Source organism: Solea senegalensis, linkage group LG11 (assembly GCF_019176455.1).
Source record: "Solea senegalensis isolate Sse05_10M linkage group LG11, IFAPA_SoseM_1, whole genome shotgun sequence".
In the NCBI taxonomy this organism is placed as follows: domain Eukaryota; kingdom Metazoa; phylum Chordata; class Actinopteri; order Pleuronectiformes; family Soleidae; genus Solea; species Solea senegalensis.
This window is the reverse complement of record NC_058031.1, coordinates 7980757-8007083: the sequence shown is the minus strand read 5'-3', so window position 1 is coordinate 8007083 and position 26327 is coordinate 7980757. Positions and strand designations below refer to the sequence as shown.

The 26327-nt window shown below is 40.2% G+C and overlaps 3 protein-coding genes across 7 annotated transcripts; 2 read left to right on the top strand and 1 right to left on the bottom strand.

Annotated features, from left to right (window-relative positions):
- The first annotated feature begins 392 nt into the window (after positions 1–392).
- LOC122777791 (lysine-specific demethylase 9) lies at positions 393–7629 on the top strand. Its single transcript, XM_044039263.1, has 7 exons — positions 393–1032; positions 2043–2692; positions 4125–4262; positions 4628–4770; positions 4906–5073; positions 6123–6231; positions 7024–7629. Exons 1-7 carry the CDS (start codon positions 450–452, stop codon positions 7564–7566), a joined length of 2334 nt encoding a protein of 777 aa, XP_043895198.1. The 5' UTR covers positions 393–449; the 3' UTR covers positions 7567–7629.
- Positions 7630–9662: 2033 nt separating this feature from the next.
- Positions 9663–21972, bottom strand: ptpn22 (protein tyrosine phosphatase non-receptor type 22). Of its 3 annotated transcripts, XM_044039106.1 has the most exons (27): positions 21922–21972; positions 21027–21250; positions 18327–18435; positions 17991–18067; positions 17796–17891; positions 17562–17600; positions 17326–17397; positions 17187–17246; positions 16909–17051; positions 15557–15623; positions 15386–15463; positions 15132–15218; positions 14216–14648; positions 13895–13960; positions 13710–13787; positions 13479–13550; positions 13248–13384; positions 13096–13123; positions 12576–12674; positions 12352–12420; positions 12142–12266; positions 11856–11883; positions 10771–10833; positions 10440–10543; positions 10309–10339; positions 10119–10193; positions 9663–10038 (listed from the first exon to the last, which is right to left on the bottom strand). In XM_044039106.1, the coding sequence occupies exons 2-27, from the start codon at positions 21126–21128 to the stop codon at positions 9974–9976; spliced, it is 2403 nt and encodes an 800-aa protein (XP_043895041.1). In that variant the 5' UTR covers positions 21129–21250; positions 21922–21972; the 3' UTR covers positions 9663–9973. The 3 variants fall into 3 exon arrangements, with proteins under 3 accessions (XP_043895041.1, XP_043895040.1, XP_043895042.1); XM_044039105.1 differs by lacking the exon at positions 21922–21972 and having other exon boundaries at positions 21027–21350; XM_044039107.1 differs by lacking the exons at positions 9663–10038; positions 10119–10193; positions 10309–10339; positions 10440–10543; positions 21922–21972 and having other exon boundaries at positions 10772–10833; positions 12147–12266; positions 21027–21350.
- A 638-nt stretch (positions 21973–22610) lies between these two features.
- LOC122777214 lies at positions 22611–26190 on the top strand. 3 transcript variants are annotated; one of them, XM_044038293.1, is made up of 5 exons: positions 22615–22734; positions 23626–23939; positions 24048–24365; positions 25426–25573; positions 25652–26190. In XM_044038293.1, exons 1-5 carry the CDS (start codon positions 22619–22621, stop codon positions 25809–25811), a joined length of 1056 nt encoding a protein of 351 aa, XP_043894228.1. In that variant the 5' UTR covers positions 22615–22618; the 3' UTR covers positions 25812–26190. The 3 variants fall into 3 exon arrangements, with proteins under 3 accessions (XP_043894226.1, XP_043894227.1, XP_043894228.1); XM_044038291.1 differs by having other exon boundaries at positions 22611–22734; positions 25426–26190; XM_044038292.1 differs by having other exon boundaries at positions 22611–22734; positions 23622–23939; positions 25426–26190.
- The last annotated feature ends 137 nt before the right edge of the window (positions 26191–26327 follow it).

Here is a 26327-nt window from a genome sequence, read left to right as displayed (position 1 = left end):
CCTATAACCCTATTATGTGCAGGAACAAAAAGACAAACAAGTGCAATCTGAACCTGATTCTAAATGAAGTAATATAACAATATTAGCTGCGTGAAGTAATATTCATGTGGAGTCCCAAACATGTCAAAATGTCCTCCAAAGACAGGTTGAAGTTGAGGTTTTGATAACTACTGCCTCTAGTGGCAGTGGCTCTTAATAACAAAGATTACGTCAGCAGAGCAGAAGTGAGTGCGTGCTTGGCCGCACGCAGTCAATGTACTTTAAACTACGACTCCCATGTAGCATTGCGACGTCAAGAAACTACACGACCCAGCGTCCCATGCGTTGCGCGTGCGCCGCGGCCCCGAAACGCCGAAATAAACTACAAAATTACGGCAACAGGACTACAAACTGCCGCGGACCTGCGCTGTGTGACTGCCGAGTCCTTTAAATGTACTGTACGTGCAAAGATGGCAGCTGAAGTCGACCTGCTGCGAGCGAAAGTAGCCGAAGAGAAGGTGAGGGACAGTCTCGAGCGACTCATCAAAGAGAGGAAGAGGAAGAAGAAGAAGAGGGAGCTGTCACCGGACAGACGGGACAAGTATGAAAAAGAAGCGAAGAAAGTGAAGCTCCATCACCATCAACACCAACACCATGCTGAGCACCGGACCCACCAGCCGCACCAGCTGCACCAAACCCACAAACCCCTCAACTTCACCGCGGGTAAGCATGTCCTGCACCACCACCACCACCACCATCACCACAACAACAACAACAACAACCACAGTCTCACCAACGGAACGAAGAAGAGCCCGCAGCCGGCTCTGCCTCCCGCTCCTCCGCGGAAAGGACCGGAGCAGCAGCCGCAGAAGAAGCGAGCGCTGCCTCCCGAGCCGCTGCCAGCTGCGCTCTTCACTTTCACGCCTCTCAAAGTGGTCAAGGCCAAGCCCCGGGATTTTAAAGAAAAACACCGTGACCAAGACCTGAAACTGAAGCTCAAGAAGGAAAACACCGAGGCCAACGTGAAACACGCCGAGCTGAAGAAAAAGAAGGGTGAGGTGTTGTATTATTTTGTTCATGTGTCCTGTTAAAATACTCGTGTGTTTAGGACAGTCCAGATGTAGGTCACTCTGCTCCGTGTTTCATTGACTGTTACCTGTCCTCTCATTTACATATATGTGCATATGCAGTATACTGCCAAAATTGTTTTTAACTTGTGCATAACAATGGGTATGTTTGCTTTTTGCATCCTCTTGTATCTTATTAATTATCCTCTTGTATTTGATGCATGTTTGAGACAAGTATGGAGCAAGACACAGTAACAATAATAACTGTTAATAAGAAGCAGGCATTCTTTTGCAAAATATCTTTGATAAAAGTGCACGGAAAGGAGAGGAAAGACTTGTAAAGACCCAACCCACTCATAATATAAACAAAGTGTGTTCTGTTATCTGCAGTACTAAAAATCATCATCTATTTTTAGGGTTGTTTGATGTTGTCCAACTGTAGATTATGATGATTCATGTATTTTCATTGAAATAAAATTAGGATTTTAGATCTAAAAACATTAACCTTTTTGTTGGTGAACTGACAAGATGGAACAAACATGTAACATAACAACAACAACAACAACAGTGTAGCCCACAGGAGTAATAGTAATAATAACAATGGAGCAATTAGAGCTGGGTGATTGCCAAAACTGTAACCTAACAAGAAAAACATCTCATGTCAGTCAATATTAATAACTTGTGGAAATTTGTAGTACACTCACTACAAACTATTTAAAATCATTTAAGATTGATTTTTGCTCCTGAGTGAAAGTTGAAGACAAAAATGACAGTGAAACGGAGAAACGTTTCTCTGTTTCTAGCTTTGCATAAATATCATATTGATACACACTGAACCTTTGTCATAAAAATATATCATGATAAATGTTAATGAATTATTGCCCAGCCCTGGTGGCAATTATTACTGACAGTTAGAGTTAAATACAGGTACAAGCGGCTTGGATACAAGTCTTTATGCATCATTCCTCTAAACATTGCTCGTTCCTGTGCTTGCAGAACCAAGGCCTCACAACGAGAACATCAAGTCCCTGACACTGGAGGACTATCTCCTGAAGAAGAAAAAGAAGAAGAAGAAGCAGCAGCATCGCGAGGATGAGCACAGAGGCAAGAAGGTCCGCTACGTGCACCACAAAGCAGTTCAGACTGTGTGTTCAGGGCTTGGAGCTGAAATATCTCCGTCGGAAACAGTGAAGTGTGAAAGGAATCACCAGCCTAGCAGTGACACTACGGACAACTACCAACCCTGCCTCCATGCTCTCAAACTGGGGCAAGTCCCCTTCCTCTCCCACCAAGACCATTACATCCGCAGCTCCTGCCTCCAGACGGGCACCTGGTATGGACGCTTCATGCATGAGGAAAGACAGGCCAATGGTGGGGGATTAATCCTCCATGCCTATGCTGATGAGTTGGCCTGTCTCAGTCCGGCTGAGATGGAGTGCTTTGCCCAGGAGTTTCTGGAGTTGACCTTTGCTGAGAACCCCCGAGGTGCAGGCTCTTATGCCTTGGCAGTGGTCCACAAGGCAGCCGCCTACCTACCCGACTTCCTAGACTACTTTGCCTTCAACTTCCCCAACACACACGTCAAAATGGAGATAATGGGAAAGAAAGACATTGAGACGACAACTATCTCCAACTTTCACTCTCAGGTATGTGAAAAGACAATCAATAAATCCCACACTTTGATAAAAGCCTTATGTTTCCTTTTTTGTGGCAGTTCAACGTTAGGGAGACATGATCGTTCAATTAAGTGATTTTTGTGGGGGTTTTATGAAAAATGCTAATATTCATGTTATGGAATCTGTCATCTGATATGAATTTCCTACGTAAATCACTTCACAATTAACGTGACGTGTCCCATTTAAATAGCGCACCATTATACCAGCATGACGCAGTGTAGCTCACCAATGTATTCCACAAGGAAGAAAGAAGGGAATGGGGGCCTTTGAATCGTGGGACACCATCGTTAACTACAGAATTGTCTGGCTGACATATCTAATACCTCCTGAGGAAGCTTTAGCCAAGTTTACCTAACTCTCTCTCTCTCTCTAAACAAAGTTATCCATAAGCAAATTTAAACTAAAGACTCTACTAATACTAAGATGTAGATGTAAACACGACTATCTTGAATGTAATGTATAAAATATCAAATTACATTCAAGATACTCATGTTTATATCTATATCTTAGTATCATCTGGCTTCTGCATAGATTACTATATTTTTTCCATTCAGCCTACATTGTAAGCTGTGCAGTAAATAATAAATTAACATGTACAATGTAATACAAATAACAACATCATTGTTGACAGTTATTATCAGACTTTTTTATGTGCCCTGACAACCCTGACTGTGGAAGGTGAGAGGAAGAGTAAAAAGCATGGGACAAGCCAGAGTCATGAATGAGCTCACGTACGTGTTCACTCCCTGTAGATGGCTCAGTCCAAAGTACAATGAAGAGAGGGGAGTAACAGGGTTGCTTTTTCTTCCATGACGAGGTCGTGCTCTCACCGCTGGCGAAAGATGGCAGAGAGGAGAGTGAGTGCTGATGTGACACTCTGCGTGTGTTTGATCTGCAGGAGGATCTGCAGGGGAGCTCAGCATTTCTCTGTGTATGCAGAGACGGTAGATACAATTTGACCATTGCATTTTACTGACTCGGTACATAAAACTGCAGCCTTTGAGGGGAAAATGCAATAGAGCATAGAGTCCATAGTATGTAGGGTCTACAGTGAACTACATATGCTGTACATTAACACACATTGTATGTATGCATTTCTGTGATTTGGTATTCAAACAGAGAAAAACAGCCCCGCCCACATAAATCAAATGCATAAATCAACATACACAACAAACCACAAGCTAGTGATGGAGTTGAGAGAGTTGCGAAAGTGTTGATATGCTTTCTGGTCTGCAACAGCCACCATACTTCCCTGATGTGCTTTGGATAGGGAGAGGTGATGGAGGAGTCCTCCATTCATTTCTCCACTCACTTGCTAATTCTCACACTCTGGAACTTTAAATATAATAAGTATGAAGTACGGGGGCACACTAACTGATATAAGTTGTTTCTCCTGCTCCAGGTGAGTCGGTCTTACTCTTCAGGAACATACAGGGCCGGACCCATGAGGCAAATCAGCCTGGTGGGAGCTGTGGATGAGGAGGTTGGAGACTATTTCCCAGAATTCCTGGACATGTTGGAAGAATCACCCTTTCTCAAGGTCAGAGGAAGATTTATGTTAAGCAGTTTTATCAGTAAGGGATGTATGTATATACTCTATACATAAATACACGTTATTGTTGTTGTAGTGGGCGTTTACCTGATTTCAATGTCCCTACTTCTGCAGGCCTTTAACCTGCAGAAGGTTCTGTATCCCAACTTTGACTTGGTTGATTCACATAGTCCTGGTAAAGTCCAGTGGAGACGGGAAATACGTTAAAAAAACAAACAATTTGGTGCTGTGCAAGACTTGTCCAATACCATACATGTTGAGTGTGATTCCAGCTCTGTGAATTATCTCCAAAACCTTAACATTAACACTCACAGCTGTGTTTGTTTGTCGTCGTCGTCGTCCCCTGTCAACAGATGACCCTACCGTGGGGAACCCTCTCCAGTCTGAAGCTGGACTGTCGCTCTCAGAGCGATGATGGGCCCATCATGTGGGTGCGACCGGGAGAACAAATGGTACCGACTGCTGATATGCCCAAGTCCCCTTTCAAACGACGCAGGTACAACACCCCACATTTTGGAGCAAATTTATGAAATGACCTTGATTTCCATAAGAAGAAATGATGGTAGTCATGCAAATATAAAGAGCTCCTGTCTTATTCTTATCCTTCTACCACTCACTTCTTTTCATCCAGGTCTATGAACGAGATAAAGAATCTTCACTATCTGCCAAGAGCCAGTGAACCTAGAGAAGTCCTGTTTGAGGACCGGACGAAGGCCCATGCTGATCATGTCGGTCAGAGTTTTGACTGGCAGAGCACTGCTGCTGTAGGGGTACTGAAGGCAGTGCACTTCGGTGAATGGTGAGGGTCTTTTGTCAAATATACAGGTTAGGGCTGGGCGATATGGACTAAAAGTCATATCTCGATAGTTTTTAGCTGAATGGCAATACTCGACTTTTCCAGAGTCAAACCCTTTAAAAGATAAACAAATAGTCTGTTATAAGTTTAAGCCACATGCCAAATATCAGAGATCACTGAAATAAAAATGCTCCTTGAAAAAAATAAAACAGATCTCTGTCCTGCGTGAAAAATATACAGTAATCAATTCAAAAATACAATACTGTTACAATTTTAACAGTAACAATAAACACTTTTCCACTGATGTATTTACTGCTACTGCAAACTGTGATTTCAAAAAGAAAAAAGCAGATTATGGAGATGATAACAGAACAAGCCACACCCCCTTCCTTTATATTTTTCAAGTTATTTCATTTTGAATGTTAAGAAGTGTTTTTATGTATTGCATCTGTAATGTTCTGTGTAGCAGTGTAGCTCACAAAATAGCATCTGTGATGAGCTGTAGCGTATACAGAGAGTTGTACTTTCTCCATTTGGCCACAAAGTGGAGTATCTGCTAAAGTGAGCACTGCTCAGGAGATAAGCGCTTGTGTATCAGTGTGTGACAAAAGACCGAAAAGCGTGAGTGTCACGTTCAATGTGTGAGATTTGAGAACAAAAGGTTTTCCACCTTCTTTACACGAAACATTTTGCAACTGGTCACCTGACACTTGAAAACCAAACCAGCTCCAAATGATCGAGCCATTGTTCTTCCGTTTACTCCACTTCTCCTCTTCTGTGGCGCACTCCGTCTCCATGTTGTCGCTGAGTGTAGAGGTGCGAGTGGAGGCCCATGTATTGTCATTTTAACGCAAAATGAACTATATCGGTACAAGCGATATTGTCCCGTGTTATATCTTGTTTAGAAATATATCGATATATATTAAAATATTGAGATATCGACCAGGCCTAGTACAGGTCAACCAGAAAGTGTCAGTGTTTTTAATTTCATCCTGGTATGTGCGGGAGAAGATGTAACTACAGGTTTTTTGCTCCTTTTCAATCTCTTACAGGAATAACCGACCTCGGATAACCAAAGATGTTGTATGTTTCCAAGCTGGTGACTTCAATGAAGTTGTCCAGAGACTGCAGCTTGATCTGTATGAACCTCCCGTGTCTCAGGTAAGAACTCCAATTTCTATGCAATCATATTATACAGGTGGCGTATTAGGGCTGGGATGACATGCTTTATTTAGTATCGGTCATCGCGATTCCCTCCTTTTGGGGGGAATGATACGTTTCAATGACAACATCACATGTCAGTCAGTCATCCGAAAGTTAATGTAAAGCCTTTACTTTACAGTAAAGTAAAAGCTTTTAAATCTAAACAAATGTCTGCCACTTTAAATTCAATTCAGTGATTCTATGTGCGACTCTCTTAGTGTAGCAGTGTTTTGTTTCCAGTGGCTTATTTTTGTATGTCGCACAGCGCTACATAGCACTAGTAAAGCAGTTGGACTATGGCTGAAAATGCCCACAGGGGTCCACAGGGGGCAATAGATGTTCCACACTTTAATGGAGCTTTTAACTGCTACATGTTGCTGCCCCTGCTCACAATAAAAAGCAAAAAACAAAGTGTCCTCTAGCTTTGCCTGCTCGGTGTTCCCTGGGCTAGTTCTGGAAGAAAAGAGAGTGCTTGGCCACAATAAACAGAATCTCCTAAAACAGGACACATGGACAAATGTGAGCCTTAAAATGAAAAAAGTGTTTCACGCAGAATTGACCATTTTGAACTGCTGCTTTTAGCAGTTTCTGTTCAAGTTAGAAATGTCATGACTCGGGCCACAAAAACAACTGTTAAATTATCGCGACAACAAAAAAAATACATGACATATTGCGATTAGTTTTTCCTCCCCACTCCCGTAGCATATACTGCTAACATTTTAACCACACAACCACTGTATCTTCATGCAGTGTGTACAGTGGGTGGATGATGCCAAGCTCAACCAGCTCAGGAGGGAAGGCATCCGCTATGTCCGTGCACAGCTCTGTGACGACGACATTTACTTCATCCCGAGGAACGTCATCCATCAGTTCAAGACGGTGTCTGCGGTCTGTAGCCTGGCGTGGCACATTCGTCTCAAACAGTACCATCCAGAGAAGGTCAAAGTGGAGGGGGAGCAGCAGCAGCAGCCCAGTGATCTTAGCCCCACCTCAGGCAGAGTCTCGTTTTCCTCCCCTGCCAGGCCCGACGCCACCGTTACCCCCTGTGCCAGACCACAGAGTGACAACATCCAAGGTGGAGTGGCTAAGACTGAAGAACTTGAGTTCCAGAGGCCAGCAACACCTCCCCGAGAGCCTCAGCCAGCTCCCCCACAGCCCACCAAGTCCACTCACTTGTCCCAAACATACCAGGAACCCCACTTTCCCTCGGCACCAGTCCACTCTGGTTGTACACCTTCTAAAGAACCTTCACTTCCTAAAGCTTTTGGCCACACTGCAATGTTCCCGAAATGATCTTGTCCTTCTTACACGCCCCTTCTCTCTTTCTATTGTGGGAGGAGCGTGAATGAATTTTAAGACTAAAACTGACAATTGACTGTCAATCAGGAAAACCTTTCAAGTGAAATAATTCATCACATAGTTTTTAATCTTCAAATGTCGCTTGAAATGCCTTCTGTGCTTCTTTTCTTTCTTCGTTTCATCAGCTAAAGTATACAGTCAAATCAGACTACAATGTGGTCACACTTAAACTAGGACTCTCCGCCGCCTCAGTGAATACAGTAGGTGTGAATCTTGTGAAGAGGCATTTATTTTTAGACCGACAATGTAAGTTGTTACACTTACGACAAGAGACTCATTTTAAATTTGTGCGCTCAGCTGTTTGACTGGAGAATGGAAGTCACACATGCAGGTGGACTGGTTTGTTTACATATTCTGGAAGCACGATGCCGAGCTTGTACTCCTTTATTAGTTTAAGCAAAAAGAGGCATGTTGGCTAACTTTAAGTAAAGCCAGGAGAATTAAAAGCCTGGCACATGTTGGGCATAATGGATCGGCTACAGCAGTAAAAAAAAATCAACATTTTGACTGTTCATTTATCTCATCATGGAAAAAGCACTTTTTGTCCGCTTTTTAAGTTGTAGTTTTTGCATGAAATTCCTTTATTTAAATACCATTTTATATGGTGCCCTTTTTTACTGTTTTTTATATATATATATATATATATATGTGTATGTATGTATATATATATATATATATATATACATACATATGTGTATGTATGTATATATATATATATATATATATATATATATATATATACATATGTATTATTTATTTTCTCAAGATTGAACACCAACATGATGGATATTTAAGATAACGGTCTAATATTAGCGGCTCCACTCGATGACAAAAGATTAACATCTGTCGTTGTCAGGAATAATTGTCTCAATCTTTTTGTCCTGCTCTTCAGATTTTGCTATGTAAATATTCTGCTACCGTCTCTGTCCGTGCACTCGTTTTTCGTTCATTCACAGTTTTTACTTTTAACTGATAATGTCTCCAGTTTGATGAAGACACTCTTGTAAATGGTCACCTGTGTGGTATCGTGTTTTTTTTTAATATATATATTAAGAAGTTTTGACAGAATTTGGCCTCCAAAGAATTTCTATCCTGAAATGATTTTGACTTCCTAATAATTTAAATTCAAGTGCAGGGTGTGGCCTTCATTCTGCAGTCTTCTTAAATTAGTAAAGGAAGGTGTGATGGGACACTGCCTCTGCTCTACCGCTCACTTTGTCTAGTGCCTTGTACTGTATAGGATTAGCCTCATGTAAACTAGTGTTTTTGAGTAGGATGTAAAATATCAATCGGCAGCCACAGTGTGTCATGTTTTCATTTTATTTATGTATTTTATTATTATTATTATTATTTTTTTTTTTTAAACCAACATTAGTCTCATTATGCTTTTTGGTTTCCTCATCTTCCTGCCACCTGAAGCCAGGTGTTGAAAATTGTATGAGCAGAGTGGATATTTTTCTTCGTCATAGGTTCTTGACTTACTGAATCAATGTAGAAATAAACAGACACTGTAAAAACACTGTCACATCAGCTTTTTTGTCATTTGTTGTGTTTTAGACCCATGGATTGCTATTGTTGATGCTCATATTAGGACGTTCATTGTCAAGTAGAAAACAAAATAAAACAGTGAGAATACTGTGACTTTCTGTGTGTATATATATATATGTATATATATATATATATATATATATATATATATATATATATATTTATTTATTTTTTATTTTTTATATATATATAAATACCCCTTTGTTTTACCAGTTTGTGTTACAAAGTTTACAGTTCAATTACATGCAATTTCATTATGCATTACAATCATTGTATCATGACATAAACATTTTTCTTCTTTTTCTTTTTAAAAGACGCTGCTTTATAAAACCACAGACGAGTTTGTGAATTGTGGCATGGGAACAAAACTCAACAACACAACACAACACAACAGAAAAGTGATACTGTTCAATCTGTGCTCTTACTTCATGTGTGGTGCGCCCACACACACACACACACACACACACACACAGACCTGAATATACTGTATATACTAGTTTATTCAACATAGAAAATCTTCAAGTTTGAATTCAATTATTTCTTCTTTTCGTTGTTCGGCGAGGCATCGATTGTGAACGTTTAGTTTGTGAACAGTATGAAAGACATGAGGCAACAAAATGACAACAAGGCACTTCCAGTTTGCTTTCTGCTGAGGGAGCTGTTGTGCAAGACAAAGAGAAGCCACCACTGGTGCTTTTCATGTCTGTGGATCATTAGGGGATATTTATTGTAAATGTTCAAAGTCCTGAAGTGTCTGTGCTGCACCTTTGATAGTTGAAGAGGTGACGCTGCCTCACGCGGTCCACGACTCAGGGTAACCCCTGGGGCCCTTTGGCTTCCCAAAGCGGTTTCCAAATCCTGGAAAAAGGCATATGGTGTCAGAAATGTTGAGATCTGCCGACGATGCAAGCGTAAGAAGGAAGAAAGTGTGGGCTTACCTAAATTGAACACTGAAAAAAAGGCTGGAGTTGAAGCAGCAGGTTGATCAGGGGGTGGTGGAGGGTCAAGTTTAGCTGGTAGTATACATATATATATATATTTATTTATTTTTTGTTACATGAGTCACATTCTTTTATAAATAAACAACATTTTGCTTGTTGAGCTAAATTTTAAAATGGCTTTACTTACGTTTTTGTTTGTGTCTAAAGAACTTCAGACTCTGGATTATAAAAACGACAAAAAAAAAGAAAAGTAATTTAGTTTATTATTTACATCTTTACATGTAGCCATTATTAACTAGTGGTTCGCTCTAGCATTACCTTTGTTCTCGTAATCCCCTTGTCGTTGCTTCTGTCTGATTTGCTTCCTGGTGACTCGAAAGTCAGGGAGGGCCTACGGTTCAAATCTTGCCGCGCCACTTGTGCTGATGAACACAAAACCCGACTAAAATGGAACGTATTTGCTCGCTGAAAAGATGAACTGTGTGTATTCTTGTCCTGTCAGGTCTCACTATAAATATATGGTGATTTATGTTGCCGAACGTTCAGATGCACTGAGCGTTCACATGTCTATTATTAATCAAAGCTTGTGTGCTTGTGTTGAGAGGACACTTTGTAATGTGCAGCACCTTCCGTTATTGTAACAACTCACCGCTTCCTGCTCCAGCCACGACCACAGGGGGTGGAACAAGCTGATGAACTGCAGTGAGGGGCTCTGTGGTGGAAACACAGTCATTCATTTCACCCCCAGTATAGACACGGCCATTTACATGCAGTGATAAAGGCACCCATATCCCCCACTGATCCTTGTTAATTGGGCACTCTAAATCAGACGTGTCAAACTGGCGGCCCGCGTGCCACATGCGGGCCCCCTCACTCGATTCCATGCGGCCCACCACTTAATGTCATGTAGTGATGAAAACACAACACTGGATTTATTTATTTACTTTGCATCATAAATATGTTTTTGTTTCATTGTGAAGTACACATCATGTCATAGCAAATCAAACACTGTGAAATATCATCCTGAATATCTTAATTGTGATTGACCCGCTCGTGACCAGACTAGACGCTTATTGCCCCCCCCCAGGTCATTTGACTTTGACACCCCTGCTCTAAATTGAGGGCTACATGTGTGTGTGTGTGTGTGTGGGGTCATCCACTGGACAGGGAGAAGCTATAAAACAAATTCATCCACTGACAACAAGCCTTGCATTTTAACAATCAAACATTAAGTCTTCTTGCTTTGGTAAATATGCAGAAATACGTATACAACAGTGCACAGATTGTTATGATTTATAGATTTTCAGCAAAATAAACTAAAAAGTTCATGAAAAAGAAATTAAACTAGTGGATTTTGAGCGAAACAAACACATTAAATCTAACGAGAAGACCAAGTTCATTGTCATTGTTTTTCCTCCATTAATATAAACACAGGAACTGTGGGTTATTTTGAGATGAAGCCACAAGCACAGTCCTAATACTATAGATGTGACTGCATATAATACAGTATTCAGTCCTGGGGGAAATGTGGTGTTAAATAAGGGAACTGCATACGTGTGACTCATTTATAAACATTATCATCCACAGTGAGTATTAAGAGCTGCACTAGTTTCTTGTTATTTTTTGTTTTTTCATGGGACAATAAGAGACTCACTAAAAACTGCCGGCCTTATTCCTTTCCATCAAATAACAGGAAGACGAAAAGGGAGGAGTCCTCATTCCTGAGGAGCTTACCTTGTCTTGAACTTCTAGCTCGAACACTCTGGAGGGAAAAGCATAATTAAATTAATACTCGTAAATCATATCCTATCATTTAAATCACAACAGATGTCTTTGTGAGATTTTCATTCAGTCAGTTCATAGTTTTTTTTCCAAGGCACTAAATAAGGAGCAACTGGACTCTTGGACTCGACAAACAAGTCCACTTGCTCCTCGTTTATTACGCTTTATTCGTTTATTAGTTGGACAGAATGTAAGAACTGTTTTCTGGACACCGTAGTCATGGACACCATGCCATTACCTTACTTCTGCTCATGACAACATCAGGGAATTTCTTAGACTGAGAGTTTCCGTTCCACTCAGACGACATGCCAACCCTCGGTGTTGTTTGTACAGGCTGCAGGCAGGGGGGCGTTTTCTCTTGAACTGAGCGAAGAGAGCAGAGATAAATGAAATAACATCGAGACAAGTTCTGCATCACTGTCTGTGTTTCTGTTAAGATTCTACTCACTCTCAACTGTTTTCAGGATGAAGGCCTCTGGGTTTCCGGCAGGTAGGGATGGAGTTGGGCTGTCTTCAGCTGCACAGGTGTAATCACACATGTTTTTATTATTGTTGTTGTTGTTGTTGTCATTTAATGAATTGATTTCTGTATATATGTTTATTGTGCATGTCTTGAAATGATTTGTTTGTGAATTTGAATTTGCCATAACCATAATGTCTGGTCAAACATACTGTGAGAAAGCAGCAGAAGAGCCGGTGGATCCACAGGTAGACACACAGGATGGAGGTCTGCGGTTGAATTTGATGCAAGATCAAGGCGTATAACTGGAACTATATAAATCACAAGAAAATATCAAACGTATTCATTTTACCTTACCTTTACATGTAAATGATTTGGTTACATTCAAATTGTATTTCTATTTTCTTGTTTTCATGTCTATCTGTTATCTTAATTTAACTGTATATTGTTTTTAATGACACTCGCTGTCTCCTTTTATGATTTTATACTGGTGAGCCAAAGACAAATTTCTATTCTATTCTATTCTATTCTATTCTATTCTATTCTATTCTATTCTATTCTATTCTAATTGAAGGCTACATAGGTTCTCCAACACACTTTAAGGGGATGATGAGATGAGGGGTATTCATCTGCAACATGCAACTGCGTCAATAAATGTTACACACTGTACCTTTAATTGTTACATAGTGCATTCACAAAGAGATTTTGAATATTGTGTAATTATAAAATTACCTGAGACCGTCATGTTTGCTTTCAGACTCTGCAAGAAAGAGAAGTATGTTAGTGTTGCATTATGCCTTTCTATTTTCATGTGTGCATATTTCCGTCAATAACTATACAATCGTATACGTTTGAGTTCAATAAATGTACTTCACCATTCTTACCTTACTCCTCGCCCAAGATTCCGCCTCATTGTGCGATGCGCTGGCAGTTGGTTTGGAGTTACCCGACCATTCAGAAGACGTTCCTGTTCTGTCCGGGTTCACGGCCGACATGACCTCTAAGTGCTGCCCCACACGAGCTGAATGGCAAACAAGGGTAATGCATTTCATTGTTACACATGAATGTAGTAGTATTATGTGTGTGTGTGTGTAATGTATGTATTTATGATTTACCTTGAGCTATAGCCAGCTCGTATGATTCTGGGGTTCTCTCTGGAAGTGGGGGGACAGGTGAGGGAGGGCTGCCTGGGAACATGGAAACAATCATTGATACTGGATATTTGACTCACTGCTGTCTTCACTGTACGGTGAAAAACCCATGTTTTCTTCGCACATGTGCCTTAGAACTAAAAGAAACCAGAATAACCATAAATCTAAATTTTTTTTTCTCAGACATTCTCTCACCTCTCAGCTCCCTGACGGCTTCGGCAGCGGCATTTGACGGAATGACGACCGAGAGGCGGTCACAGCAATCTGATTGCTCTAAAAGACAAAAAGTCTTTATGTGACTCAAATGTGATTCCCTCTACAGTGACTACAAACTTATCAAACGGGAACATGTATGAAATAAATCTGATTCTGACTCTCACCTGTGTCCACAGCCAGTATGTAGGACTCAGGGGTGCGTTCGGGTAGAGGAGGAGGTGTGTCTTCATCTGTGTGGATTTCAAAAGGACCCATAAGATCAGCCCATGAGTGAATACCTCATGTCTAAAAAATTCAGTTAAGCTTCACATACAAATATTAGGGATGACCTGTTACAACATGGTACATTCGACACAATGCGGGTAAAAAAGTTCAATCCAATATGATCCATAAACCATCAGCACATTTTTTTAAGTTTAATATTGAGTTTTTAAGTCGTTTTTATATTGTTATTGGAAGGAATTCAAACAAATATGGCAATGTACCTGAGACAGGTGTGATGAGCTCTGGGACTGGGACGGGAGTGACGAGGACGGGCCTGACTGTCCATTGTTTGGTGTCTCCAGTAGAGTGCACGGGTACCTCCTTGAAGTAAGGGTCCTCCACCATGTGACAAACGGCTTCTGGTGCTGTTGATAAAGGTGCACTTGCAGGTGTACTCCTCTCTGCGGCGGAGGCTCTCTGGCTGGGTCCCTCCTGCAGGTTCCGGCTGTTGACGAGTGAATCAGGTAAGACCTGGAGTGGAGGTCTTTGTTGCCGGTCTGTCTGCTTGTCTTTGCCTCTCAGATTTTCTGAAATGGACAGCGAGGGTGCGTGGTGCTGTGGGAGAGCGTCACTCGCCGACTGTGGCAGCGAAACCAGCTCCTGACACAGGTCCGAGTTCTCCCAGTCAGTGTCAGTACATGAGGTCATAGTTACCTGTGCAGATTAAAAGAGACATTTGAGTTGGTAAACTGAGGTTATTAAATGGTCATGGGAATTTAATTTACACCAGGAGCAGGTTTTCTCACTGTGTTTTTATTGGACAAACTAAACACACTTTTTTGATATAATGCTTGGAAGGGAAGCTGCAAAATTAAACTTCACCAATAGATGTTGCTCATGTACATACTTGGTAAATATGAGTTCTGCCTGATTCACATTTAGTATTTTGAACACTTGTGTATATAAAAAACAGACCAACCACATTTGTGTGTTAAGCTACAGGTAAAGACAGCTTCTACTGAAATATCCGTCATTGTAATCGCATATGAATCCTAAATATTATGATTCCACAGGAAAAGCCTGCTACACCAGCTGTTTTTTTTTGCCACGTGATCATTCATTGATAGTGATCGCTGTACTTTCCATTGCTTCTGCAAAGTCTGTCTCATTCACACAGATGTGTTGCTGGTTGCTCACCTCATTTTTGCATGGCGGGGCTTCCAGGGACTCCAGATATCTCTGAAACAGTAACTTGATGGTTCTGCACACCAGCTTGTACTGTTCCTGGTGTGAAAACAACAAAAACCTGCTCTGTTAGTCGACGTGAGCGTGACGCACGGAGCACAATGCATCAAAGGGTCATTGAAAGAGGGAAGCAACTGACACCAAACATTGCCTGAAATGTGGTTGTACTTGAAGGAACATATTCCTGATCTAAAAAAAGAAACTACCTTGGTTTGAACCACTGACGGCCTCTGGGTTCTCATATTTTGCACCAAGTTGTATATATTGAAATCTGGAGTGATCATCTGAAAACAAACACACAGAACACACGCCAGCTGAAATCTTCCACTGTTAAACTGAAGGCGTGCAGTTAAGATGGTCGGGCAGGAATATCTCACCTGTTTCCTCAGCAGGTTCCAAGTGTAATCAATGGCACACAGAGCTCCAGTTCTACCACAGCCAGCACTACAGTAAGTCACAGTTTAGTCACTTTAGCTTACAAGGACACTGCATATCACATCATCATTCCTAAAATAATCATAAGTCCTTCATAAGTGTTAAACACTGCAGGGTTAGGGTTTATTTATACAGCTTTTAAAGATAAGAACATTCTGTGGTGACAAAAAAGGCCCAAGAAAAACAATAAAATGACTTCTATTCTATAATCTATTCTTAAACTCACACGTTTTTTTTTTTACTAAAGTGACTGTCTCTGACACTGGTGTGTTGGATCAACCACTGACTCAACCAGACACATTTTTCTTCAGGTGTGGTCAAACCATGGTGTACTTTCATATCACATGTATGTTTCCATGTCACTTATTTTCATTCCATTTACAGAGTAACTATAAAATGATCGAGTTGGCACATAAAACGAGACGACAGATTTAACATCAACTAATAATGTAACCATTTCTTAAAGATTGAAACTGCACATGGAATTTCTTTCTTTCATGATACAATCATAAGCGCATGGGAAAGCTGAGAGCATGACCACTTGAATAGAATCAAAATTTAGTAGTTCATTGGCTCACCACCGACACATTTCCTGTCTGCCATATGAGAGGAAGTGCCTTACCTCTAACACCTTAAGCAGAGGTTCTTATGCTGCCTACAGACAATATGTGGACGATAAAGTCACATATTTTTTCACATTATGTCTGCTATTCTGAACGACTCCTGTCCACACAGTAATTATAAAAGTAGTAATACTGTAATAAACATAATTGAAAATACTATAAAGGGGAAATTCATGGTGTATCTGACCATTAGCAATGTATGTTTTTGTTTTCGACCACGTTATCCTTAACCTAACCCATCATGTGCACTGAATATTTATCATCCAGTCTGGCTATTTTGTAAAAGTCTGTGTTTTTAGTTATTTCTTTGTATTTTTTAACTTTGTTTTTAGCCCAGTTCGGATCTACGTTGTTGCACTTTGCTTATACTACGTTCGCTACGTTTCCTCACGCACGCAGCATTGTGGCGGTGGTGAAACTGTGGATACAGAATTGAACCAAGGACATAAATATAGTTATCTGTATCTGTAGTGCCTGTAGAGAACCCACACAACCATCAACGTCATGCAAACTCATGCACAGAAAAGTTAGGAAGTTTTTTTTTTAGGGATAGTTCCCCATGCCACACGGCTAATGCACGGTCAGCAATTAGTGTTGGTCACTTTGCAATACACCAACAAAAATAAGAAGAAATAGGATTACTGTAAGTGTGCTATTTTGGTCTGGCTGACCTGCAGTGGATGCAGATTGGGATGTCATCGTGGGCCTGATAGGACCGCATCTCATGCAACATTTCCAGAATGGGATGAATGGTGTCCGGCACTCCATGATCTGGCCAGTTGACATAGTGCAACTGTTTTAAAGTTCGGCTACACTGGAGAAGAAAAAGAAGAAGAAGCATGTTGTTTGTTTTCATAATTAATTATGAGGTCATATGTGTACGTCACTTTTTTGAGATGATGTTTTACATTTCTCAGGAGAATTACAGTGACGGTTAATCTTTACTTACATTACAGTAGGTCACCCTTAACATCCTGACCAAGTAATCTCCTTTGTTTTCCTCAGAGTCCTTTAAAAAAATGCGTGTGTTTATTTACGATGCAGATGTCATGTGTCCATAAAGCAACATTAAGTCCCAGGAAACTTACACAGTGAACTGTGAAGGAGTCACAAACAAACGGCTGCTCTTGTTTCTGTGGCCAGTAGCGCTCACTCTTTTTCTAAGAAGTTAAAAAAAAAAGAAAAAGAAAAGAGAGCACACATGATGCAACTTCACATAAACGGACGTACGCACAATGTGTGTGTGTGACACAAAATGCAGAACACTGAAACTTTGGAACAATGTATGTTGACAGAAGAATAAAAAAAAAGAAGTCATCGTTACCTTTCCCATCTCAAACTCTCGACAGACCATCACGACAACCTTTATTCAAACAAGACAACAAGATATTTAAATGTAAATAATATGAATAATAACAGAGATATTGTAGTGTGAGAGTGTGGGTCACTGAGGCTTTTTCTCCACTCTCGTCCATATCTAATATTTTAAACCTGATCTAACAGCAACAAATAATTAGTATTAATGTTGTTTGTATATGACAGTTGGATCGTACTGTACCTGTATGTTGTACTCCCAAATCATCCTGAAGAAGTCCACCAATGTGTGAGGCAGAGGACCCTGAGTAGCAACGTATGCCCTTGAATCTGACACTCCCTTTCCAGGTTAAAAAAACACAGCGTAGCGTCAACGACATAAAGATACAGTATGTAAAGCGTCAATGACACAATCACACAAAGACACCGTTCCATTTACCTTGATGAAATTAGCGTTGATGTAGTCTGTGTCATGTTTAGCTGTGTTGAAAGTGAGCTTTACTCTGCTGTGGTCAACTAGTCAGAGAGGAAGGTGCAGTTTGTTGAACGTTGTTAAAAACATAGACATACTATAGAAAACTAGAGGAAAGCATATAAATAAGAAGACATCTTCGAGTACTTGGATCTATTTGAATGTAAAGGACATGTGCTCCAGAATTCTCTAACACCCCTATAATCTATTCTTATCTATTCGTATCGTAGGGCATTTGTAACACAGATGTGTGTGCAGAATACAGAATAGAAATCCATCATTGTCGCGAATTCTGGATCTTACAGGGAACAATGTCCTTGTATCGGTTCTTCTTGGTGTTTTCTTGTTTTTCTCCAGTGTTGGTGGGGAAGGTCCTGTCAGTACGGTACTTGAACGACTGGCTTTTCAGTCTCTGAAAGACACGAAGGAAACAGAATCCATCTGCGTTACAACATTTATATCGATGATATATGTGGAGGATGATAACAGTTTCTTTTTGGTCCCTTCTCGAGAAGTTCAAAATGATCTCATACGTGATTTACATGTTTCGGCTTATGTATGAGTATGAGTAGACGTTATATAAAGTTCAATTTTCTTTAACTCAAGTTAACAATTTCCTTGTCATAAAGAATTGGTTATGTAGTGCCTTAGGGTCTGTTCTTGGCTCCATTTTATTTGTATGGTGGGTATTTTGTACTAGTCTTTCAATGTAATGCTTTTAATAGATGCTATGATGATATGTTTATTTATATAGCACTTTACAATATCTGCAAGCTACTCAAAGTACAGTAAAAAGAAAGAAAAGAAAACACTCAATAATATTATTTCCAATAATAAAATACAGATCAATAAAATTATAAAATGTACAATTAAGAACACAGAGCAAATGTCACTGTGCTACACAATATTAAACAAATATGTTTTGAGTTTACTTTTAAAAACTCCCAGGTCAGTAATAGAATGTAAATCACGGGATAACCTGATCCAGAGGTTAGAAGCAGCGACAGCAAAGGAACGGTCACCTCACCGTTTGTATCTTGGCCTGAGGACAGCCAGTAACCTTTGACCTGATGAGTGTGAAATCCTGTCATTTTCACGTCACATTAACATCCCCTGTTAACTAAGGTGGAACAATTAAGGGCATTCATGGCTTTTAAGGCAAAGAGTAAAATCTTAACAATCGGATTTAAACTAATGAAGCTGACATAAAACAGGGGTGATGTGTTCACGCCTTGGGGTGAAAAAGTAAGTAAAGTAAAAAAAAAAAAGTAAGCAGCTGTATTTTGAACGAGCTGGAGGCACGAAAGGGAAGACGGGCAACGTGAAGTGCATCACTGTAGTCAGGCCTTGAGCTGATGAAAGCGTGGATACCAAATCGTGGCAGTTAAGAAATGGCTTTATTTTGGCAAAAAGGCAACGTTAAAAACAACAGAGTCAATCCGTTTATCAAAGCAGTCAGATCAGTATTACCCGTACTAGGACCAAACAAGATGCAAAACGTTTTAACAATAAAAAGACAAATTGTGCTTCCTTATTGTAGCATGTACAAAGAAAAGAGAGTTGGGCTTTGTATGACACACATGCCAGCCTCAGAAAACATCAGACATGAGAAACTGCCTGTTTCAAAACTTCCTTAATTTAAATTAAGCTATAACAGTTAAAGTGAAAGAGTACTGAGAAGTGGTTCAGGGCAGAGGACTCTGTGTCAGGCTTTTCTACCTATATGTACAGTGAACCAGCAATTTTAGAACCCAATGACTGTTCTCCGTCCAACATTTTACAATCATCTATTTCGGCCAATAAACATGTCCAACTACAATATATTCAATGTTTCATAAATATTGAAAAATGAATTATTGCTTTTAAGGGCAGGACTGCTCGCATTCTTTATACACAGCCAATAAAAGGCCTGATTTTGGTTATCACTCGTAGGGTTCTATGTTGGGAGGCTACACTTTTGGAAAGCTTGGAATATATACAAAATTTCCCAAGCTCTTTGCTGTGTTGTGTTGTTGTTTTTATGGTTTTAGTGTGAAGTTTGTGACTTTTATTTTGAAATGTAGTGTGCACAAAAAGCCTCTAGTTACTTACAAGAGAATCAAGGAAAAATTGTGAGTAAACGGCTGGGAAAATGTACGTGAAACCAGTGGCTCAGTGGTCGCACAGGGCCAATTTGTAGATGATTCACCCGCTGATGATCAGAATCTGTGAATCACTGAAACGATGGCTCATGAGCTGAGAGGATTTCCATCCCTAAATTAACCGCGTGGAGGGTTTGACATTCACAGCACGTCCACGCTAACAGGATTTGTTGAGACACTGGGCTTTTTGTTCACGTGCCATTTCCCGCAGTTCGAAACCGTCTGTTTAAGGCCTCGCAGGCCATCTGTGCTGCTGACACCACAAAGTGTTTTTTGTTCTTTCAGGAAGTGATGCAAGAGACCCGCTTTCCTTGAGTGGTCGGGGTGCAAGCAACATGACAGCGGCGTGAGATGTCCTCCGGCACTGGCATGTCACCCATCACCATGGCAGCAGCCCACTGATGATGTCATACCGGGGCGCAACACTTCGGTTGCAGAATCGTTTGTGTCTCTACATATACTTGTGTGAATTTACAGGAAATGTTAAGTTCACGCAAATGACACATGAAGCTATTCTGGTCTTTTATGGCTTTAAAGTGTAACACAGTTCCCTGCATTGTCTCACTTGTCGTGTGCCTTTAACGACAAGAACAATTGCAAAGAGGAAGCACGTATATGGTGTTGAAGCTGTTGATGCAAGAGCAGTGTTTTACGTCCCCGAAGCATCATGTATGTGGCCAAAGTTTAGAATATTCACTCACACCGTGCTCACAGGCAGTGAACAACACGGCAGTAATGGTATGGTTCACGATTATGTAGTAATTACAATCATAGGAGGAAATGAGTCTACTGCACAGACGCTTCATTTGCACTACTACTCACAATTGCAGTTCATCAAAAGAGAGCATAAATCTTGACTCACAGCAAACTCCTCAGCAAAGCCATTCGGCTCCTCTTCATCCACAGCTTCCTGTCTCTCCAGCTGGACCAGGAAGCTCCTCAGTATCCAGGCCTGCTGCTCCATGGCTGGCTGTACACTGCCTGGGTTATGGCACCATTCATGTCAGGTCACAAAGGTCCTCGTCCACAAGCCGTGGAGTGAGGTCGACAAGGCTTGGGTTCTGGGTTGTGACACGCCTGTTGCTGCTGTACAGAGCACTTCTCTATTACTACTATTGTGGAGGAACTGCTCAAGCTGTCTTAGAGGAAGCAAGAGTAAACTAACAGGTTCTGTGGTCATGTTAAAAAATGTTTTTTTTTGCCGCACCTCCTGTGTGTCTCTCACCAGGTCCTAACGTCTGATTGCATGACAGTGTCAAAGTGAAAATGGGAGGGGAAACACCCACAAACAAGCGAGGGCCACATGTATGCAAACAGACAGATCAGCTGTTCCTAACCCAAAGGAAATGTGTTCACAACACTCGAGGGGAGTCGAAAAGGGACGTGGCTATAGGGATGGAGGCAGAATCAGAGGGAGTGGTGAGGAGAGTGGGAAAGCCTGTGAATCTTGAATCTCCTGATGTTCTGAACCTGAAATTAGCACCAACTGTGATTAAGTGTAGTGGCGGCTCAGTTTCTAACTTCCCTTTGAAGAGCCAAGGGATTTTTTTTAGCCATAATGTCATATGCCCAAAACTTCCTTTTACTCCTCGGAGCCAAGTTAACTATAACAATAATAATAATAATAATGATAATGATAATATGACTATAAATTAAATAATAATACATACATGTATATATATATATATAAAAAAAGTTTAGCTATAGATAAAGATACTGAAAATACCCGGGGGGAAAAATGACAGAAAAAGACTTACCAGGTTAGCTGACATGTGAGAGCTGGCCTTTTCTGAGTCACACCTGTAGACTTTACACCTTTTTTGTTCAGATTTGATGATGCAGACACTGACTCTGCCTTCAGCAGGTGCACACTGTGGGGAGCACGGTGACATCTAGTGGCTGTCTTGTGGCCATACAGGGCCGCAAATCTTGTACTTGCTTACGCACAGGTGTAACATTTCACTCATGCAGATGTTAGATGCAGGTTTCTACAAAATGACTGTACAAAGAAATGGCCACATGCTGTCATCAAATTTATTTTGGATAGTTATAACTCCATTTGAATTGAAAATCAATGCTTTAAAATAAGATACAGTAAATATAGAATTTAAAAAATGCCTTTGAAAGTGAAATCTTACATGGACAGGAGGGCAAAATGGCAGAGGCTTGAGTGCCACCTGCGATCTATCTGTATGGTCAAAACAACATGCAGATGCTGATATGATATTGTGAATACTGTAGTATAGTAGTATGCACTATATAGTAGTATAATTTGTAAAATAATGGTCTCAGATACTCAATCTAGGCTCAGCTGCCAAAGCAAAACTGCGTTTTCCTCAGATAGAACACCAAATGTTATATTTTCGACATATGAACTATTTGGAAAGCACCACAGATGCACAAGACAGCAGCTCATACAACTCATGTCACATGCAATGCACCTTGCAGGAAGTCATGATTACCACAGTCCACCGCTTAAGTTTCCACATTGTTGATTATGTTTGTTCACGTTTCCAAACGGACATTTGCCATCAACATGAAGATAGTGTATCTGATTCTGCTTTTCTGTGGTGAGTGCTATACTACTGTACTATATTAGGCACCTTTTGTTTACTGTTTTATGACATTTATGACATTTAAAGACATTCCTATTCCCTTTTATCAAAATTAAGAAAATGATTTGAATGATACATGTTGTGGAATGCACTTTAGCAAATACATGTTTTATTATTATTATTATTATTGTTATTATTAATATTGTTGTTGTTGTTGTTATAATTGAAAATGAAAATGTAGATTTTGTATATATAACATTTTTATACCTTTCACAAATCAACATACGAATGATCTGACACGTGAAATAATTACTGACTCACAAGCATGACATTCTAATAAATAATATAGGAATAACTAGCTTGAGACCCTCACCCGTGATAACAAATTGTGCATGTTTTTGCCAAGCTTCCAAGGATAATGAGAGAAATAACAAATAACGCCGACTAAAAACACATTTCTTCCGACTCTACCTCGACTAAGACGACAAAAAAAAAAAAAATTGTACATCGCACTTATGACTAGCACTTAATTGTTTGTTCTACTTGAAGCTCTTACTTACTTCTAGCTCTTATATGTACCCAAATGTTTAAATGCACTTTTGTAAGTCGCTTTGGATAAAAGCGTCTGCTAAATGACATGTAATGTAATGTAATGTAACAAGAACTTCAGGCACTACATCGGGCAGAACGAAACAATTACAAGACAATTAAACACTGAGTGGTTTTCACCTTGAAAGTCTTGATGACGATGATCAAACAACACACTTGGCAAGCACAATGTTAAAATGTTTTAAATCCTGTATTTTTGAAAGCTGGCTATTAAAACAAGAGGATGAACTTTTTGTGTTGAGCAAATTCTGTGCTACAAACACTTTCAGTCTGATCGGAGTCTATCTTTTCAGAAAGTCTTCAGCTCCAGTGTGATAAAGCAAAGGTCACGGCGCATGTTGGAGAGGAATTCACTATCTTCTGCAAATATGACACAATGTACGTTTACAGTAAAAAGTACTGGTGCCGAGGTCAGTCCAGAGACACTTGTGAAATTGTGGCGGATTCAGAGCGTGTGAAGAGACACAAATCATTTGTGATAGACGGTGGAAGAAGAGGGCTGCTTGTGAAAGTCACAGATCTCCAGATTGATGATACTGGAGTGTACTGGGTTGGGTTAGACAAAATATATGCTGACCTCATGACTCCAGTTAGTGTACATGTCACTGAAGGTAAGAGAAAACACTTGGAAAATGACCATCAAAGCGTTATTTTTTGTTTGTGCTTAAACATAGTCGAGCCAAATACATTCAAATAAATTCCTTGTGTCTTTGTGCCAGTTCCAGTATCTAAGCCCAGACTTTGGCCCTTGAGATCTCTGGTAGACAGGCCAACATGTTGGGGGCAACCAGTGACCGTGCGCTGTGGCTGTGACGAGCGGACGGGCATTCATTGCGCCTGGTATCAACGGACACAGCACAAGGACTTTCTTCTTCCCCTGTCACCTGACTTGTATCTAAACTGCGGCACAGTGGAAGAGGACAGTGATTATTACTGTGTTGCCAGGAATGACATTAGCACTCAGGAGAGTGAACCCCTCTCTGTGCAGGTTCTCACGCCTGCACAGAGAGACTGTATCTATGTCGTGAATATGCAGGGTAAGAATGTATTGTATATTGTATCTGTCTTTTCAAAATTCATCAACTCATTTGAAATAATAACACACGTTCTGTACACCATTGTATTATAACTGCACATATTTATGATAATTTCAGAACAGTATTAGGGCCACATGTAAAAAGAAAAAAATCAACAGCAAGAATTGTGAGATTAAAGTCAGTTTTTCTTTCTTTCACTTTTTTTGCGTGTGGCCCTAATACTCTTCCGTATACTGTGGATACTAACAAACATGAAGGTACTTTCTGTTACCACTGGGTGCGTGTGGTTGCAGCATGGCATGACAGCAATGTCACTGGAAGTTATTGTAAAATAGATTTATATTATACTGTAGGTCTCTTTATATTGTGCTTATAGAAACAACGTGTATATTTTTTAAAGAATACCTGTGTCATTATGAATTGCTGCTGCATTGAAAACATTTTGCCAGCTTACTTTGTTGCAGAGTTATGTAGGTCAAGGTTAAATTACACAATCTCCCTTGACTGTTTTAATGTGACACAGAGTGAGGAAGTGAAGTGGAGGACAAGACACAGGTTGTTCAAATGTGATGTTGCTGTGTCCTCGTGAATGGAAAAACTTGCCAGGCAGCTATTTCTCCATTCCTAATAAGACTAGGTGTTTCCTCTTTGCCAACAAAAAAATGATGCGTCTCTTCCCCAAGATCAGTGGTTCCTTCCCCATTGCATCCCAACCTCTCATATTGTAAAAAAAAAAACTAATAAAAAATATTTAAATAACTAAATAAATAAATAAATAAAAATAGAATAGAAAGAATGTGTCCTCTACTGTGTTATCGGCGCTTTCCCTTTGAAGGAGCAACAATGATACAAGAAAGAACACTGTAGAGAATTTACAGGGGCCAAGGTTGCATAGAGGGCTTATTGTAAGACATGTGACCTGTGAGTTACAGCAATAATGAGTTTTGAGGTTTTTAATCTACGAATGTGTAAGTTGCTAATGTAATGCTGTTGTAAAATGTGTATAAAGTGCAAGCTCATAAAAGAGTATTTTTTTCATACCTTTCATGTGAATCATCAGACCAACCCGTTTATGACTGCACAGACAGAATGAGCACCACCATGGCCTCAACTCCACCTGTGGCAACCTATGAAGTGAAAATCCACTCCACCACAAGAAACCAGTCTTTACTAATCAACCAAACTACTCAAGATCCACTTCTAAACAGGTCAGGCTCTCATCACTTTGATGGTCAAGTATTATGTGACTTTAAACCAGACTCTAAACAGTTGTTTTATTTTTTCAGTGCAAGTCGATGGCTGCCACTGTGGTATACGTTAATACGCTGGGGCTCTTTAACATGTGTGCTGATATTTCTGTGTATAGTTCTTACATATACAAAAACAAGAAAACCCAAGAGGAGGAAAACGGTACATTTCAAGCAAATGGCCCACTTGGCTCAGTGACCTGCATTTCACAATGGCAGGTTTTTGAAAGCAATATCAGCCAGGGTCATTGGATTGGGGGGGTTTCTTGTTTACCAAGATGCTTTGCTATCAAGTAAACAGCCTGTGAAGGGCCCTAATGTCAGCAAGTTAATTTTCTTATTCCAGCATTTAACAATACAGATTTCTTGAGTTGGTTTGTTGGTGTTGTTGTTTTATGGTAGTTGGCCCCCCCTTATTGTTACGTTATTGCCTCCTCCTTTTATCCTTCCCCTTATTTATTTATTTCATGTCACAACTATAACACACAAATAATTCAGCTGCCAGGTGTTAAAGTAGAGCAAAGAGACATAATCACATTACTCCTGTTTTAGCATCTTTATACAAGCTCTGAGTTATATGTATAGTGTCCGAGCTTAGCCTCCTGACTTACACCTTTTGTTTAAACTTAAGCTTTCTTATCTGGGAATTTGAATATTTACAGTAGTGTAGAACTTTCTAGCAGGAAAAGCTATTTGTCTTTCATTCTATTTATCT